This window comes from Argopecten irradians, chromosome 2 (genome assembly GCF_041381155.1).
Source record: "Argopecten irradians isolate NY chromosome 2, Ai_NY, whole genome shotgun sequence".
NCBI classification, from domain to species: domain Eukaryota; kingdom Metazoa; phylum Mollusca; class Bivalvia; order Pectinida; family Pectinidae; genus Argopecten; species Argopecten irradians.
In genome coordinates, this window is record NC_091135.1 from 8,605,223 (window position 1) to 8,625,778 (window position 20,556).

Here is a 20,556-nt window from a genome sequence, read left to right on the forward strand (position 1 = left end):
GTGCCTTCAACTAAGAACGTAGATGAAACTTCTAAATCCTTGCTTTGACTTTTCAAGCAATTCGACGAATAGTTACATACTTTATATCACATAATTCACTCTATTTAAAAACAAGTTAAATTGTCTTTTTGTCATAGTAAAACATACGTATTTTTCTCCACCTCTCTTAAGTTTTCAAGTTTAAAACTTTCCGTATTTATCGACTTTTGTAAAGTTCGTATTCATCAACTTATTCCGTATACATATTTTTTAGTGGACACGTTTACAATAAATAGTTCGGAAGTACATTGTATCCGAATATTCAACTTCGCTGACTACATTTACATTTACGTCATTATGATTTTTAGCAATGCATACTGTATACTTATATTTTACAGCGCAAAATGCAGTGGTTTGGAATACTCTTGCTAGCAGTGGTCATGGCTGCTCCCGAAAGGAAGTCCTCGAATCCTTTATTAGGTGCAATCTGTAAGTGGAGTATAGGTAGTAAGAATTACCAATTACAAGTCGGAAATATGTGCATCAAGGTAAAATTATTGGGATCCACTGTTTTACGTAGGTTTTTATTTTTACAAAGATAAATAATGCATAACGACGTTTTCTGATTAAGGAAACTCGACAAAAAATAATTATTGTTGAAGATATAGAGTACAGATGATAAGTTTTGTTTAAATGACATGTCTTTAAAGCATATTCTATCAAAAGCTCTTTTGAGCTTTAATTCAAAGGAAAACGTAATTAAATCTTTATATATTTCCTGGGAAAAGATTCTACTTTTCTTTTACGTATGTCCATAACTAACTCGACTTGACACATGGTTCAAACCTGAAATAAATTCGCGAGCAAATATATTCCGGGTTTGAATCATGTATTGAGTCGAGTTAATTAAGGACATATGTAATAGAAAAGTAGCAGCTTTTCCCTCGAAATGGTGAAATATGATTTTATCGTACAACTATGCAAATTAAAAAACGATACATTTGATTCCTATTAATCGTTTTGTGTCTTCTAATGAGGTAAAAAACATTATACATAAGCTTTGTCTTCATCTCTAAACGAACAAGTAGGATTATACTATCGAGATGTATAAAAGTTTTGTAGTTGCGTAGATATATAGAGTTGCACAACGAGTGGTTGTTGGATTTGTTTATATTTCACACGAGTGAGTTATTTTTAAAAAGTTACAAAAGATACGAGCTTTAGTAATAGCTTACGATTGTACTTACAATCACTTCCCTTTTCTCTTTAATTATTGTTGCTCTTTAAATTTTGAGTTCAGCGCTCGCACCACCATTCATTTTACATATAGTGTGTACTCATTCTTTTGTAACCAGTGAATGTATTCCACGCTGACGAGGTCAAGATGCTCGTCACAAATCTGCACCACTCCTTGGAATCTGATGACAATTTAGCCCTGTGCACGAAAGAGTGTGACACACTTGTCGATGGTCAGACCTCTGGCTCCATCAACGTCCTAGGCCACTCGGGTTGTCCTTTGATCTGTCACTCGTAAGTAATGATGGTTTAAAGGGATTGTGTGAGCTGGTTGTATGGACTTAACATCCAATTGGGTATCCAAGGACGTATCCCCCTGTATGTCGTCAGTAGCGTATTTGAATGTCTATAAGATTTTAGGAACTGCAGTATATTCGAGTATCTCTTTGCAAAAGTGCAATCATCTGCCAATTTAATATTGCTTTCTAAGTAAATTACTCAGAGATACCGGACAGAACACCCCACCTAATCGCATTATACTGACAAAGGGATAACCAGTCTCGCTTCTCGTCATGCGAGCGCTAATCAGGAGCAGACATGCAATATATGCTATTGTTTTGACAAAAATAACATCGCAGTGTCATATTTATACATATTCCAATTTAAAGTACAATGTAGTTATTTGTCTCTATGTATATATTGATCTTTCGACATATATTAGTCACAATGACGTTTTAGGTGCTAACATATTTGTTTTACAATGAAAGCATTGACACAACAACAAATATTTTGTTTTCAAAGGAGAATACACGTCAGAAAAGTCTTGAATTATATCCTGTTGTTTTGTATGGTATTTAAAAATAATGCGCTATAGCCTCAAAACTGGAACCGATTTTTTGTATATGTTTTTTCTTGTGTTTTGTTGTTGTCTTTGGTTTTATATTTTGTTGTTTTGTTTTTGGCTTTTTTCTTTTCTTTATTTTCTATTGTAATAACTGAATATATATGTATAGTAAAACGTTTGGGACTAATGGTTTGATTTCAATTTATTTTCATTTTACACAAATTCGATATCTTACAACGGAATAACATCAAACTACGTAACACATTAAAGCCATGCCATTACATATAATGATATCATAACGTTCTCTTTCACAATTTGTTCTTCAAACATTCAAAACAGATGACGTACGCGGTTTTTATCTCCATTGACAGATTCCAGGAATTTGTACATTATTTCGATATCACCCCACAAACCACCACTGTCGCTCCAGCCAAGAGGGCTTTGAATCCCTTTCTGCAATCAATCTGTAAGTATCCGCTTATAAAATCGTATCATTTAATTTGGCGATAACCACTTTAGAGAAAATTCCTAAATGATGCATTACCAAATATTGCCGAAAGAAAGAAGAATACTGTTTCAAGTACAGTATCAAAGATAACTAATTTAACAGATCGTCCTAGATATAAACATAAAGTTCACATCTAAAACTGAGACTAGTAAAGAGCTAAGAGTAATAAGAATGTGTAGTTGTAGTTTGCTTGATTTATATCGCATACAGATATCGAAAACGTTATCCATGTGGTCTTCTGGCTTTGCATGCCCATTACCATTACCATTTAGTTTGCATACCGTGCTTATTTTTGTATTTATTTTTTTTGATAAGTGAACGTGTTCCACGCTGATGAGGTCAAGATGCTCGTCACAAATCTGTACCACAAATTGGGATCTGATGATAATGTAGCCCTGTGCACGAATGAGTGTAACACACTAGTCGATGGTCAGACCTCTGGCTCCATTAACGTCCTAGGCCACTCGGGTTGTCCTTTGATCTGCAACTCGTAAGTAATGTTGGTTTAAAGGGATGTTGTTTGCTGGTTGTATGGACTTTACATCTAATTGGTTTTACTTTACCTTTTAATAAAGGTTAATTTAGGAAGGCTTCTCCTGCATGTGGTCCGTAGCGTGTGAGAATGTCTACACGACTTTTGGAACTGGAGTATATTCGAATGTCTCTTTGCAAAAGTGCAATCTCCAGCTGCCAATTAAATGCTGCTGTAAATTATTAAGGGACACCGGACAGCACACCCCATCTGGTCTTGTTATCATGTTCTTGCCATAATGGAACTTTTGCCCTTTTTAGTGATATTTGTAGCATGCTTTGTCATCTAAAATAGTTAATTCTGGGATTTTATTGTGTATTCTCACTATGATGACTGTGTAATGTTAATATTATCTTTTCTTTTAATGTACAGATTCCAGGCATTTGTTCAGCATTTCGACGTTACCCCACAAACCACCACTGTCGCTCCAGCCAAGAGGGCTTTGAATCCCTTTCTGCAATCAATCTGTAAGTATCTGCTTATAAAATCGTATCATTTAATTTGGCGATAACCACTTTAGAGAAAATTCCTAAATGATGCATTACCAAATATTGCCGAAAGAAAGAAGAATACTGTTTCAAGTACAGTATCAAAAATAACTAATTTAACAGATCGTCCTAGATATAAACATAAAGTTCACATCTAAAACTGAGACTAGTAAAGAGCTAAGAGTAATAAGAATGTGTAGTTGTAGTTTGCTTGATTTATATCGCATACAGATATCGAAAACGTTATCCGTGTGGTCTTCTGGCTTTGCATGCCCATTACCATTACCATTCAGTTTGCATACCGTGCTTATTTTTGTATTTTTTTTTTTTTGATAAGTGAACGTGTTCCACGCTGACGAGGTCAAGATGCTCGTCACAAACCTGTACCACAAATTGGGATCTGATGATAATGTAGCCCTGTGCACGAATGAGTGTAACACACTAGTCGATGGTCAGACCTCTGGCTCCATTAACGTCCTAGGCCACTCGGGTTGTCCTTTGATCTGCAACTCGTAAGTAATGTTGGTTTAAAGGGATGTTGTTTGCTGGTTGTATGGACTTTACATCTAATTGGTTTTACTTTACCTTTTAATAAAGGTTAATTTAGGAAGGCTTCTCCTGCATGTGGTCCGTAGCGTGTGAGAAAGTCTACACGACTTTAGGAACTGGAGTATATTCGAATGTCTCTTTGCAAAAGTGCAATCTCCAGCTGCCAATTAAATGCTGCTGTAAATTATTAAGGGACACCGGACAGCACACCCCATCTGGTCTTGTTATCATGTTCTTGCCATAATGGAACTTTTGCCCTTTTTAGTGATATTTGTAGCATGCTTTGTCATCTAAAATAGTTAATTCTGGGATTTTATTGTGTATTCTCACTATGATGACTGTGTAATGTTAATATTATCTTTTCTTTCAATGTACAGATTCCAGGCATTTGTTCAGCATTTCGACGTTACCCCACAAACCACCACTGTCGCTCCAGCCAAGAGGGCTTTGAATCCCTTTCTGCAATCAATCTGTAAGTATCTGCTTATAAAATCGTATCATTTAATTTGGCGATAACCACTTTAGAGAAAATTCCTAAATGATGCATTACCAAATATTGCCGAAAGAAAGAAGAATACTGTTTCAAGTACAGTATCAAAGATAACTAATTTAACAGATCGTCCTAGATATAAACATAAAGTTCACATCTAAAACTGAGACTAGTAAAGAGCTAAGAGTAATAAGAATGTGTAGTTGTAGTTTGCTTGATTTATATCGCATACAGATATCGAAAACGTTATCCATGTGGTCTTCTGGCTTTGCATGCCCATTACCATTACCATTCAGTTTGCATACCGTGCTTATTTTTGTATTTATTTTTTTTGATAAGTGAACGTGTTCCACGCTGATGAGGTCAAGATGCTCGTCACAAATCTGTACCACAAATTGGGATCTGATGATAATGTAGCCCTGTGCACGAATGAGTGTAACACACTAGTCGATGGTCAGACCTCTGGCTCCATTAACGTCCTAGGCCACTCGGGTTGTCCTTTGATCTGCAACTCGTAAGTAATGTTGGTTTAAAGGGATGTTGTTTGCTGGTTGTATGGACTTTACATCTAATTGGTTTTACTTTACCTTTTAATAAAGGTTAATTTAGGAAGGCTTCTCCTGCATGTGGTCCGTAGCGTGTGAGAAAGTCTACACGACTTTAGGAACTGGAGTATATTCGAATGTCTCTTTGCAAAAGTGCAATCTCCAGCTGCCAATTAAATGCTGCTGTAAATTATTAAAGGACACCGGACAGCACACCCCATCTGGTCTTGTTATCATGTTCTTGCCATAATGGAACTTTTGCCCTTTTTAGGTGATATTTGTAGCATGCTTTGTCATCTAAAATAGTTAATTCTGGGATTTTATTGTGTATTCTCACTATGATGACTGTGTAATGTTAATATTATCTTTTTCTTTCAATGTACAGATTCCAGGCATTTGTTCAGCATTTCGACGTTACCCCACAAACCACCACTGTCGCTCCAGCCAAGAGGGCTTTGAATCCCTTTCTGCAATCAATCTGTAAGTATCTGCTTATAAAAATCGTATCATTTAATTTGGCGATAACCACTTTAGAGCAAATTCTTAAATGATGCATTACCAAATATTGCCGAAAGAAAGAAGAATACTGTTTCAAGTACAGTATCAAAAATAACTAATTTAACAGATCGTCCTAGATATAAACATAAAGTTCACATCTAAAACTGAGACTAGTAAAGAGCTAAGAGTAATAAGAATGTGTAGTTGTAGTTTGCTTGATTTATATCGCATACAGATATCGAAAACGTTATCCATGTGGTCTTCTGGCTTTGCATGCCCATTACCATTACCATTCAGTTTGCATACCGTGCTTATTTTTGTATTTATTTTTTTTGATAAGTGAACGTGTTCCACGCTGACGAGGTCAAGATGCTCGTCACAAATCTGTACCACAAATTGGGATCTGATGATAATGTAGCCCTGTGCACGAATGAGTGTAACACACTAGTCGATGGTCAGACCTCTGGCTCCATTAACGTCCTAGGCCACTCGGGTTGTCCTTTGATCTGCAACTCGTAAGTAATGTTGGTTTAAAGGGATGTTGTTTGCTGGTTGTATGGACTTTACATCTAATTGGTTTTACTTTACCTTTTAATAAAGGTTAATTTAGGAAGGCTTCTCCTGCATGTGGTCCGTAGCTTGTGAGAATGTCTACACGACTTTAGGAACTGGAGTATATTCGAATGTCTCTTTGCAAAAGTGCAATCTCCAGCTGCCAATTAAATGCTGCTGTAAATTATTAAAGGACACCGGACAGCACACCCCATCTGGTCTTGTTATCATGTTCTTGCCATAATGGAACTTTTGCCTTTTTTAGTGATATTTGTAGCATGCTTTGTCATCTAAAATAGTTAATTCTGGGATTTTATTGTGTATTCTCACTATGATGACTGTGTAATGTTGATATTATCTTTTCTTTTAATGTACAGATTCCAGGCATTTGTTCAGCATTTCGACGTTACCCCACAAACCACCACTGTCGCTCCAGCCAAGAGGGCTTTGAATCCCTTTCTGCAATCAATCTGTAAGTATCTGCTTATAAAATCGTATCATTTAATTTGGCGATAACCACTTTAGAGAAAATTCCTAAATGATGCATTACCAAATATTGCCGAAAGAAAGAAGAATACTGTTTCAAGTACAGTATCAAAAATAACTAATTTAACAGATCGTCCTAGATATAAACATAAAGTTCACATCTAAAACTGAGACTAGTAAAGAGCTAAGAGTAATAAGAATGTGTAGTTGTAGTTTGCTTGATTTATATCGCATACAGATATCGAAAACGTTATCCATGTGGTCTTCTGGCTTTGCATGCCCATTACCATTACCATTCAGTTTGCATACCGTGCTTATTTTTGTATTTTTTTTTTTTTGATAAGTGAACGTGTTCCACGCTGACGAGGTCAAGATGCTCGTCACAAATCTGTACCACAAATTGGGATCTGATGATAATGTAGCCCTGTGCACGAATGAGTGTAACACACTAGTCGATGGTCAGACCTCTGGCTCCATTAACGTCCTAGGCCACTCGGGTTGTCCTTTGATCTGCAACTCGTAAGTAATGTTGGTTTAAAGGGATGTTGTTTGCTGGTTGTATGGACTTTACATCTAATTGGTTTTACTTTACCTTTTAATAAAGGTTAATTTAGGAAGGCTTCTCCTGCATGTGGTCCGTAGCGTGTGAGAATGTCTACACGACTTTATGGAACTGGAGTATATTCGAATGTCTCTTTGCAAAAGTGCAATCTCCAGCTGCCAATTAAATGCTGCTGTAAATTATTAAGGGACACCGGACAGCACACCCCATCTGGTCTTGTTATCATGTTCTTGCCATAATGGAACTTTTGCCCTTTTTAGTGATATTTGTAGCATGCTTTGTCATCTAAAATAGTTAATTCTGGGATTTTATTGTGTATTCTCACTATGATGACTGTGTAATGTTAATATTATCTTTTCTTTTAATGTACAGATTCCAGGCATTTGTTCAGCATTTCGACGTTACCCCACAAACCACCACTGTCGCTCCAGCCAAGAGGGCTTTGAATCCCTTTCTGCAATCAATCTGTAAGTATCCGCTTATAAAATCGTATCATTTAATTTGGCGATAACCACTTTAGAGAAAATTCCTAAATGATGCATTACCAAATATTGCCGAAAGAAAGAAGAATACTGTTTTCAAGTACAGTATCAAAGATAACTAATTTAACAGATCGTCCTAGATATAAACATAAAGTTCACATCTAAAACTGAGACTAGTAAAGAGCTAAGAGTAATAAGAATGTGTAGTTGTAGTTTGCTTGATTTATATCGCATACAGATATCGAAAACGTTATCCGTGTGGTCTTCTGGCTTTGCATGCCCATTACCATTACCATTCAGTTTGCATACCGTGCTTATTTTTGTATTTTTTTTTTGATAAGTGAACGTGTTCCACGCTGACGAGGTCAAGATGCTCGTCACAAATCTGTACCACAAATTGGGATCTGATGATAATGTAGCCCTGTGCACGAATGAGTGTAACACACTAGTCGATGGTCAGACCTCTGGCTCCATTAACGTGATAGGCCACTCGGGTTGTCCTTTGATCTGCAACTCGTAAGTAATGTTGGTTTAAAGGGATGTTGTTTGCTGGTTGTATGGACTTTACATCTAATTGGTTTTACTTTACCTTTTAATAAAGGTTAATTTAGGAAGGCTTCTCCTGCATGTGGTCCGTAGCGTGTGAGAATGTCTACACGACTTTAGGAACTGGAGTATATTCGAATGTCTCTTTGCAAAAGTGCAATCTCCAGCTGCCAATTAAATGCTGCTGTAAATTATTAAAGGACACCGGACAGCACACCCCATCTGGTCTTGTTATCATGTTCTTGCCATAATGGAACTTTTGCCCTTTTTAGTGATATTTGTAGCATGCTTTGTCATCTAAAATAGTTAATTCTGGGATTTTATTGTGTATTCTCACTATGATGACTGTGTAATGTTAATATTATCTTTTCTTTTAATGTACAGATTCCAGGCATTTGTTCAGCATTTCGACGTTACCCCACAAACCACCACTGTCGCTCCAGCCAAGAGGGCTTTGAATCCCTTTCTGCAATCAATCTGTAAGTATCTGCTTATAAAATCGTATCATTTAATTTGGCGATAACCACTTTAGAGAAAATTCCTAAATGATGCATTACCAAATATTGCCGAAAGAAAGAAGAATACTGTTTCAAGTACAGTATCAAAAATAACTAATTTAACAGATCGTCCTAGATATAAACATAAAGTTCACATCTAAAACTGAGACTAGTAAAGAGCTAAGAGTAATAAGAATGTGTAGTTGTAGTTTGCTTGATTTATATCGCATACAGATATCGAAAACGTTATCCATGTGGTCTTCTGGCTTTGCATGCCCATTACCATTACCATTCAGTTTGCATACCGTGCTTATTTTTGTATTTATTTTTTTTGATAAGTGAACGTGTTCCACGCTGATGAGGTCAAGATGCTCGTCACAAATCTGTACCACAAATTGGGATCTGATGATAATGTAGCCCTGTGCACGAATGAGTGTAACACACTAGTCGATGGTCAGACCTCTGGCTCCATTAACGTCCTAGGCCACTCGGGTTGTCCTTTGATCTGCAACTCGTAAGTAATGTTGGTTTAAAGGGATGTTGTTTGCTGGTTGTATGGACTTTACATCTAATTGGTTTTACTTTACCTTTTAATAAAGGTTAATTTAGGAAGGCTTCTCCTGCATGTGGTCCGTAGCGTGTGAGAAAGTCTACACGACTTTTGGAACTGGAGTATATTCGAATGTCTCTTTGCAAAAGTGCAATCTCCAGCTGCCAATTAAATGCTGCTGTAAATTATTAAGGGACACCGGACAGCACACCCCATCTGGTCTTGTTATCATGTTCTTGCCATAATGGAACTTTTGCCCTTTTTTAGTGATATTTGTAGCATGCTTTGTCATCTAAAATAGTTAATTCTGGGATTTTATTGTGTATTCTCACTATGATGACTGTGTAATGTTAATATTATCTTTTCTTTCAATGTACAGATTCCAGGCATTTGTTCAGCATTTCGACGTTACCCCACAAACCACCACTGTCGCTCCAGCCAAGAGGGCTTTGAATCCCTTTCTGCAATCAATCTGTAAGTATCTGCTTATAAAATCGTATCATTTAATTTGGCGATAACCACTTTAGAGCAAATTCTTAAATGATGCATTACCAAATATTGCCGAAAGAAAGAAGAATACTGTTTCAAGTACAGTATCAAAGATAACTAATTTAACAGATCGTCCTAGATATAAACATAAAGTTCACATCTAAAACTGAGACTAGTAAAGAGCTAAGAGTAATAAGAATGTGTAGTTGTAGTTTGCTTGATTTATATCGCATACAGATATCGAAAACGTTATCCATGTGGTCTTCTGGCTTTGCATGCCCATTACCATTACCATTCAGTTTGCATACCGTGCTTATTTTTGTATTTATTTTTTTTGATAAGTGAACGTGTTCCACGCTGACGAGGTCAAGATGCTCGTCACAAATCTGTACCACAAATTGGGATCTGATGATAATGTAGCCCTGTGCACGAATGAGTGTAACACACTAGTCGATGGTCAGACCTCTGGCTCCATTAACGTCCTAGGCCACTCGGGTTGTCCTTTGATCTGCAACTCGTAAGTAATGTTGGTTTAAAGGGATGTTGTTTGCTGGTTGTATGGACTTTACATCTAATTGGTTTTACTTTACCTTTTAATAAAGGTTAATTTAGGAAGGCTTTCCTGCATGTGGTCCGTAGCGTGTGAGAATGTCTACACGACTTTAGGAACTGGAGTATATTCGAATGTCTCTTTGCAAAAGTGCAATCTCCAGCTGCCAATTAAATGCTGCTGTAAATTATTAAAGGACACCGGACAGCACACCCCATCTGGTCTTGTTATCATGTTCTTGCCATAATGGAACTTTTGCCCTTTTTAGTGATATTTGTAGCATGCTTTGTCATCTAAAATAGTTAATTCTGGGATTTTATTGTGTATTCTCACTATGATGACTGTGTAATGTTAATATTATCTTTTCTTTTAATGTACAGATTCCAGGTATTTGTTCAGCATTTCGACATTACCCCACAGACGGCTGTCGCTCCGGCTACTGGTACCAGCGCCAGGGACACCTCACTTTACTGAATTATGTTATATATCTTTAAATGTCCGTTTACTTAACTGATAAACACGTGTGTTTACTTAGTCCTTTTGTTTGTCTTTTCTTACGATTCTAATTATCTCATTTGGCCTGAAGGGCCGTTGAGCATATGTTATGGTGCAGCGTCCATTGTCCGTCTGTCAACATTTCTTTCATTTGCTACTTGCTAAAGTACTGTAGGGATTATATCCAATTTTGTTCAGTTACAATCTACAGAAAAGGCCAACAGAATTGATTTAAATGTTAGCTTCAATCCCCCTGAGGCTGGAAGGGCGGGCCCAATAAAGGTTGAGATTGTAACAAATGTTGTTCAATAACAATCTTGAGGAAAGGACAACATAGTTTATTTAAATCTTAGCTCCGATCCCCCTGTGGCTGGAGGGGCGGACCCAATAAAGGTAGAGATTGTAATCAATCTAGCAAAAGGTAAATCTTAGCTCCGAGATTGTAATCAATTTTTTCAGCAACAAACTTGAGGGAAAGAGAACGGTGTTTATGTAAATCTTAGCTCCGATTACCATGTGGCTGATGGGGCGGGGCTCCATAAAGGTAGAGATTGTAACCAATTTTGTTCAACAACAAACTTGAGGGAAGGAGAACGGTGTTTATTTAAATCTTAGCTCCGATTACCATGGGGCTGAAGAGGCGGGGCTCAATAAAGGTAAGGAGGTAAATCGCTACTAGTCATGCAGTTGTGGATGGGATGTAACACAAGAGATCCCCAAAGAATGATGTCTATATCTGACAGTGGACAGAGGGTCTGACAAAATTCAAGATGGCTGCATGTCGACTCCATAATGCCATATGCACAACTAGGACCTATATGGTGTTCAGTATGTAACAGTTATATCATACATCAGCACACAACTCATTCATCATCTTCATTCACTCATTCATTATCATCATCAGCATACATATACCCACTCCATAAAAAAATCATCATTCAGTAATCATGATATCCAGATCATATTTAATTATCATCATCATCATCATCACTCAATAAACATAATCACTATAGCTACAGTTATGCACATTAACATAATTACTCAGTTTGCATCATCATTACCATGATCATCACCACTCTGTCAAAATATCATCGCTACATGTATTTTAAAGTTATCTGTGCCGTAACTGGGCGATAATTTTGACATACTATTTTTTATCATTAATTTATTATTGTAAAAATGTGTAATGAGATTGTAGACCACAATTTGGCTTCATGGTCTCACCGTAAAAAACTCATTTCACTTCACTATTGATGTAAATAAATGATTTTTGGCAGTACTGCCAAAAATCATTTTCAGCTCTTATTTTTACATGTAAAATTAAAAACTATGCATTTAAAGCACTGTAATTTTCAGAAAGTTGGTATTTTTTGGTGATGAATAACATATTAAAAGCTCATCGTGATTCGTGAGTATGAAAAATACGGCACATATAACTTTAATACATTGTATCATCAACATTATCACTTATATAATATTGTCATCAAACATAACGTGTTTACCCGTATATATGATATCATCACCCGCATCAACATAATCCATAATAATGATGATAATTAAACATGGCCATATCGTATTTGAGATATATCCCTTTAGCACTCTGATATAAAGCGGGAACAAACTTCAACTATCAAAATCCAAGATGGCGGCATATCGGTCACTTTGTTGACTTCTTTGTTTGTTTGAAAAATAAACTTCCTATTAACAGTCGGGGTCATATAAGGACGGCCTTCCATGTTTGCAGTGTGTAGTGTGTTTATGAACTGCATGGTGTGTGATTTGGGATACTGCGGTATATTCGTGTTGTGTCTTATTGTAAAGTGGAGCTCTTGCCCTTTTTATAGAGTTATATTACTGGAGCATGCCGCCGAGGACATCCAACCCGGTATCCGGCAGAACCAGCCGTCCCACTCCCTTAATGCTGAGCGCTAAGCAGGAGCAGGAACTACAACTTTTAAAGACTTTGGTGTGTCTCGGCCAGAGCCTACCTCAAAAGGGCGAGCGCTCAACAGAAAGCCAAAAGTAAGGCGGTGTCAAGGGAGACGTTAGGAAGAACAATGCTATTTAGGAAGAAATTTAGACGCCGTTTACGATCATGCAATAGGGGCAGCAGGTACAACTCACTCTAACGCTCGATATGCAGAGCCGACTTTGTTGACCTTTTGGTCCTAAAATGCAATATGCATAAGATATTGAGACTCATTTGTATATTCTGAGAAATAGTGTTAACAAACTTCACTTATCGAAATTTAAGATGACGGCATGTCAGTACTTTCTGAGAAATGAAGTACTTTTTTTGAGAAATAGCTATAACAAACGTTATCAGATGGTGCGCTGTAAAGGAAGGGTTTCAAAACCTGCCCACGCTCCTTTTTTTAATTTTGCAGTGTGAAAGGTCCAGGTTCATAACTACTTTTTATGTGCTTTTTATCTATTTTGTATTTTTTAAAAGGGCATTTGCTTTCTGGCAGTACTTTTGGTATGTGGCAAGGGGACCCTTTCTGCCCATCTTTTGAGCATATGATTTTTATTTGTTTTTGTTAATAAAAAATACTTCGTTCTTTATTTAATACCAATTCATAATGGTATGTACTAATGATTTTTATTAAAACTTGAATTTCAAGCAAAAAACTATTTTTGGCAAGACAAAAATTGAGGATATTGCGTTTGCTCGACATGTTTGACATGTTATCGATTTTGTCCACACTTTAAATCGTTTTTATATGTATAATCTTATAACAGATACCTTTCAAAAAATGGAAGCCGGGACAATAGCATTTTATAGGCAGAAATATTTGTCCTAGATGACTGTAAATTCAAAATTTATCATAGACACCATAATAAAACAACAGTAAGTAACATTTTTTTGTAAACTAACATATATACTCTAAAATTAGTGCATTTTTATACTTGTATTTTTCCTAACAGTACAAAAAAACCTAACAACTAGATATGATCTTGAGTGAAACAAAACCCATATGAACCAATTTTCACTTAATAATATATATAATAATATCATTTCTAAATTTCAGAGGCCTCCATTTTGTTTCCATATGGCAACCATTTTTTAAAAAGTAAATATGCAATAAGTAAATTTAAACCAATCAGAGGCCTCCATTTTGTTCTCATGGCAATCAATATTTTCACAGGTGTTTCGATGACATTTAGCACCTAAAATTATTACTGTACATTAATTGTCACTTAAATCGGACTCTTGAATCATAAACTGGAAACGAATGGCTAGGTATACTAACAAAGACGTTGTCGTTGCTACCCGCACTCTCTATTTTCAATTCACTCAAAAACTGTTTTCCCGGATTTAAATTTCGAAACTAATTTACACATAGTCTGAAAATGTCATAAGAATATTTTAATAGAGGGTCAAATTATGGACAAAACCCGTTACCGGGTGAAATGAGATGACAAAGAGCAATGTTTTGTTTTCGTTTTTTCCAAAAATGAATTTTTCTTAAAAAAGATTATTTCAAACAAAATTTTCCATTAAAATCTAAAAGAAATGACTTTAATAAAAGGTATACGATCTACTCAAATGGCTTATGTATAAAAATATAGAATAATCAACAAAGACTAACCTTTTTTGGCATGTTTAATTTTGTGCAGGTAGTTTTAATGAAAATGAATACGAAGAATTCAGGCCATTGGGCTTTTCTAAAATCACAAAAGGAAAAATGTAGTGTCAATTTAAAGGGACAACTAGTAGTACTTTCGATATGCAAAGTTTTAAGAAAATTGGGTTGTTGGCAGTTTCTATGAGATTTTAACATTAGCTTGAGCACTACCTTTGGCCAGATATGTATAAATATTGGCCCTGAGCCCCCTGAGGCAGGGTACGGTGCCTAAAAGTGATAAACAACGTTAAATCCTTTCATTTGCTATTCATCAGTTATATACAGTAAGTATTGAAACAAAATTTGTCAGAAATATCCATGGCGGGAAGGGGAACAGTATGTTTAAATTCTGACTCCGATCATTAGGACAGGATGGATGGAACCCAATAGGAAAATTAGAGATACAATATATAGATATTGGCATTGCAACAGGATAGCGACATAGACCTCTTGGGTCTCTTATTAAATCACCTTGCCCGAAAGGTCGGTTAGTTTCCGCCGTGGCATGGCTTTCGTCGTCCGTCCGTTTGTCGTCATCCGTCCAACAATTAATATTTTCTTTTGTAAAGATGGACGAGCTCGGTAATGCACATATGCTTAGAAATGATAACAAGACTGTTATACATCATATACAAAATGTTTTAGAGGTTTTCCTTACGTACGTAAACCTAGATCACTGTTTTCATAAATCACACATATGATACAATATTATATAAAAGAACATATGAGTAGAAACAGAGATATCGAAAGCCTGGTTTCATTGTCCTATGTTAAACAACTTTTTTTAGATTTTGTTTGAGCAGCCAGCCCGCGCCCTCCATTTCCTTTCACTGTTATATTAAATTGTGTATCATTCTCACCAACAGGAAACAAATGTGAAGAAAATTCCACAAATGCGTTGTTAAAATTTTGTTCCGAACTTTGTCTGAAACATTGAAACCTAACGTTAAAGTTTGAGTTAACAGGTGACCTGAGTTTCTTTGACCCAGGATAGCAGCTGTTGTATTTGGTAAGTTCTGCACACTATTACTGATATGTCCATCATCACTGGAAGCATATCCGTCATAATTAGGTGATGTATTAGTCTCATCTGTTGTGCTGCTGGATTGTGTGAGAGCTGAAATGGTAATGGGGCTCGCACTTGTTGGTTGAGGTACATTTTGTATGCTCATGTCAGCTTTGAACTTCTCCATGGCCTGAGCCATAGCTGTAGTCACCATGTCCGAAGTTTTTGTCATAATGTGAGCAACAATAGTTTTGACCTTGCCACTGTTTACATCTGCGTCACCAGAGGGTTGTACCGATGACCTTTTGTTCTCGAGCTCTGTGTTAGATGTCGCCACTGGATCGGTGCTTCTATTTTCATGAATATGAATATGTGGCCTCTTTCTGGGTGGTGTTTTAGAGGATGATGAGGTCTTAGAAAACCTGTTTTGGTGGCAGGGCCAATCTTCTATTTCGGCCTTCTGGGCATTGTACTGTGTACTTGTGAAGATTCTGAAAAATAAAAATAAAATAAAGGAAAAGAAATAAAGATTAATATTGCAATCACCATTATTTTCCATAACTCTCCTTAAATTGGTCATGAATAAACAGTTAAATGAACATTATCCAAATATCTATTAAGCCTATATGACTAGGGTTAAAATAAGAAAGAATAATTCCTTCTCATGAAAACTGAATGCAAAGCTAGGCCAGATGTGCTAATTTTTGTGTTGTTATATACCATAGAGAAAGTTAAAATCAATAAAAATGATATAATTGTCGATATACTTCTTATGTAATTGAAACAGGACAGGATATCTGAACATAAAATGATGTAGCATTGTAAATTGGGAGCCCAGCTCAACACCCATACCCAGTTTTCAAAATTCAGTAGAAATACCACTGCAACAATATTGAGTAGCAATCAAATCAATATCAGGGTAAAAAAACCACTGAAACAATAATATATAGGTGAAAGACAAGCTCACCACCTAAACCAAACTGTGTTAGATAGTAAAATATCACTACAACAATTACGCAGGGAGCTGTTATCAATCAATCAATATCAGGGTATAAAACCCTAAAACAATAATGTATAGGTGAAAGCCTAGCTCACCACCCAAATTAAGGGGATTTGAAAGTTTTAAAGATATGCAAAATATAGCATCTTGGCAAACGTTTACCTTGGGATTGCCATATTTTAAAGAAGAATGAACCTTGAATCTGAATGGCTGCTGACGACGGAATGTTATAGTAATTTTTTTGTGTACAAACGTTGATTGTTTTTGAACCACGAATAAGAAAACGAAATTTATCCTGCAACTGCCACACACAATGAAGGATAACTACTGCCGGATAAACTTGTTCTTTATCTGTCAATACGAAATGCTTGCTCCGTCAATACGATCACGTGGATTTGTTCCAAATCTGATGATTTTTTTCCAACTTGACGCTGAATTTTAACCTTCCGATGAATGAATGGCATGATATTACACACTGCACAGAATTACGGGAACTGTTTGTGAATGCGCATATCTATTTCCCACGGTAGTAAAATGGAGAACACTCTCATTCGGTTTAACGAACGAGAATGAATCTTTTCTTTTGCGTCGAAGTTTCTCGCTTAGACCAAAACCAAGTAAATAATCAGCAATTTGATTTTGTTTTCAATGCCATCTATAAGTAAATGGCGCAGAATAACAGAAATAAATAATTCTATTAGCTCGCCTATTCGAAGATTAGGGGGAGCTAATGTTGTCACGTCGGCGTCGGCGTCAGCGTTGGCGTCCCATTTCACGTTAAAGTTTCTGACCAAGTTTCTGTTTCGTCAATTGTTTAAGCTTAAGTCATCATAAATGTTTATGATTTTATTTTCCTAATATGTATGGATGCTGAATGTGATAATACAACCAATTTGGGGCCCTTTAGGAGTTTTTTGAGTCGGTTAATTTGTCATATTTCCATGTTAAAGGTTTTGAGCAAGTTTCTATTTTGTCTATTGTTTAAGCTTAAGTCATCATAAATGTTAATGATTTTATTTTCCTAATGTGTATGGATGCTGAACATGATGATACAACCAATTTGGGTCCCTTTAGGTTTTTTTTGAGTCGGTTAATTTGTCATATTTCCATGTTAAAGTTTTTGAGCAAGTTTCTATTTTGTCAATTGTTTAAGCATAAGTCATCATAAATGTTTATGATATTATTTTCCTAATATGTATGAATGCTGAACGTGATAATACAACCAATTTGGGGCCCTTTAGGGGTATTTTTGAGTCGGTTAATTTGTCATATTTCCATGTTAAAGTTTTTGAGCAAGTTTCTATTTTGTCTATTGTTTAAGTTTAACGCATAAGTCATCATAAATGTTTATGAATTTATTTTCCTAATGTGTATGGATGCTGAACGTGAGAATACAACCAATTTGGGGCCCTTTAGGTTTTTTTTGAGTCTGTTAATTTGTCATATTTCCATGTTTAAATAGTAAATACTTGAACATCAACTTCTTCTGAGTAGGCGAGCTTTGCTGTTCTCCAACAGCTCTTGTGAAAATCTTATAGCCCAACAAAGAATATTTCTACCAAGGAAATACGTTGCACTTTTCAAACCACAAAAAAAATATACTTTTTTAAAATTTTATACAGTTCTTTGCATTGACATTTTTTCAGAGCTCATAGTGAATTTCAAATAATAATCTATATGTCGGGCGTTTGGGGTGGCTAATTTAATTTCACAAAGTTCTATGTAAGTTAACTTAACCTCATTTTGGTCATGATATCGACGGTAGATATTGAATCAAGTGTCCGTCTATGTTTTAGGGCTGTTTAAATACTCGTCCGAGATAAATTCTTTGTATCATGATTAAACAGTCAACGTCTTTCAGGAAGGCCAGGTCATTGGCATTTTATCGGTCGTGAACTCTCTGTTAGATAGAAAGTTTATTTCTAAACTGAAATTACCATGGGAGTTCCCGCTTTGTCATGATTTTATATCATTTTATTTTGAAACCTTTCCATAAATTATTAATGGTACTCTTGTATGTCATAATTTTTTTTATTAAAATACTGTATAATAATACATAAATTAACTGTATCACAATAATGATATATAGTGTTTGAAAACAAAATATTGTATTGAAAACCTTTTATGGCTTATTGATTAAAAAAAACGTATTTCTTGTCCATGGTGGCAAGCATATGTAACGATTTGGATTAATAAAGCTAAAAGGAACCAAATAGATCATATTTAATAGTATTTTCACTTCATGAATTTCCTAACAAATCTTGCATGTGTGTCTGTATGTATATCCGAAAGTGGTCCATGCAGAGTTTACCCGCTAACCATTTACATTTTTAATATTGTTATGCATCAACACATTTTGCCAGCACAATACTGTAAGAGTATTAGTGTAATATGGTATTACCTAAGTATTTCATTTTGTCAATTTTGAAGTTTGAGTTCATTGTCGGGGTTACATTAATTTTCAGGATATTTGGACACGATCTTAATTTGCATAAGCTACAGTTTTAAGAACTCAAACTTCAAAATTGACAAAACACGATCAAGATCACGATCTGATCAAGACGGCAAATGTCTGTATATTATATCTCGAGTTTATAGCAACGATTAGGCACTAATGACGTCAATATTTACCTCACTGACGTATGTTTTGTTTTTCTAGATATGACGTCACATTGTTTATAACGCAATTAACGGAGTAAAATATAAGTATTGTCCTTATTACCATTGGTCAACGAAAACAACCATGTATTTGTAAAATAAATATTATATAGTCAACGAAAACAAGCATATATTTGTAAAACAAATTTTATATTGAGTGCAAATTAAACAATATGGCTAACCGTCAAATAATGCAGCCATTTATGGTGTTCCCGCACATACAGATATTTTTGGTAGAATCCAAAAAAATATACATTTTCCTTATACAATGTAAGAGAGATATACGTGCGTGTTATGCGAGTGGGTTGTAATGGTCTATGACATTACGATGGCGTTGTATAAATGATTTTAAACAGTGAGAACGGTATGTATTTTTGGCGGAACACCCTTGTTCATTTTACGTTAATGTATGTGTAGAAACAGTGGAACTACAATTTTCATCTTCAATTTAAAATACACTTCATATACCAATTTGTGTATTTACTACTTATTACTGCTGATGCGCTTTGGCGTTTGTGTTTTTTTTAAATATCTATTTCATTCATAGAGTATATATATATGCAATTGTGTTTAAGTTTACGTGTTTTTCTAATTTATTCTGATATACGTGTATATATAGATATGTTTCTAATATTGACAAGGCGACAAAGTCTTATGCAACTTCACATTTTCTGGAAATGACGTTATAATCATTATGATGGTTTAATGTGAGTTTAATCCTCGATTAACGTTTTTGATAGACATTTGAACAACCGGTTCCTGGTTGAGTTGTATGTCAAATAATTTTGATATTTACAGTAATGATTATTTACCTTTACCAATTTCACGTATACACTCAATGTTGAAGAATCAATTTGTATAAAAATTACTTTATATAAAGGTACATACAAGAATGTATTTCAATGACAAAGAACATATGTTCTTCTGTCTATCTAAATATTGCTTCATGTTACTGTATTATGTTGTCAATAGTGTGTCACAAACAGTGTTATTGGCATGAAAGTCAAAGACAATTGCATTCGCCTCACATCAACATTCCAAAACGATGCAACAACAGCATAAAACTCTGTATTCATTACCCCTTTCTCCAGCAACAGTGATACTTCAAGCTACCGAATTTGTATTCGAATATTTACAGGTGGTTAAGAATTTTATATAATTTATCAAGTGATTGCATTAGAGTTGAAATGCGTAATGCATCACGGAATGTATCCGATGTATGTGGGGCGAGATAGGATTAATGCATAAGGTCAGGTGGAGAACATATATGTATTTGTTAAATGTATCAAATACAAACATAGGTAAAAGGAGATAATATAGTATTGTATTCCATCACAGATGTTTTCTTATCTATAGGAGTGCTTTGACCTTTTTGACATATATGT

General features: G+C 35.5%; 1 protein-coding gene across 1 annotated transcript; it reads left to right on the forward strand.

The window, feature by feature from the left end:
* The first annotated feature begins 383 nt into the window (after positions 1 to 383).
* Positions 384 to 10,884, forward strand: LOC138316417 (uncharacterized). Its single transcript, XM_069258112.1, has 19 exons — positions 384 to 468; positions 1,335 to 1,509; positions 2,431 to 2,525; positions 2,883 to 3,057; positions 3,472 to 3,566; positions 3,925 to 4,099; positions 4,514 to 4,608; positions 4,966 to 5,140; positions 5,557 to 5,651; positions 6,010 to 6,184; positions 6,599 to 6,693; positions 7,052 to 7,226; positions 7,642 to 7,736; positions 8,093 to 8,267; positions 8,682 to 8,776; positions 9,134 to 9,308; positions 9,724 to 9,818; positions 10,176 to 10,350; positions 10,764 to 10,884. Exons 1-19 carry the CDS (start codon positions 384 to 386, stop codon positions 10,855 to 10,857), a joined length of 2,514 nt encoding a protein of 837 aa, XP_069114213.1. The 3' UTR covers positions 10,858 to 10,884.
* Positions 10,885 to 20,556: the final 9,672 nt, after the last annotated feature.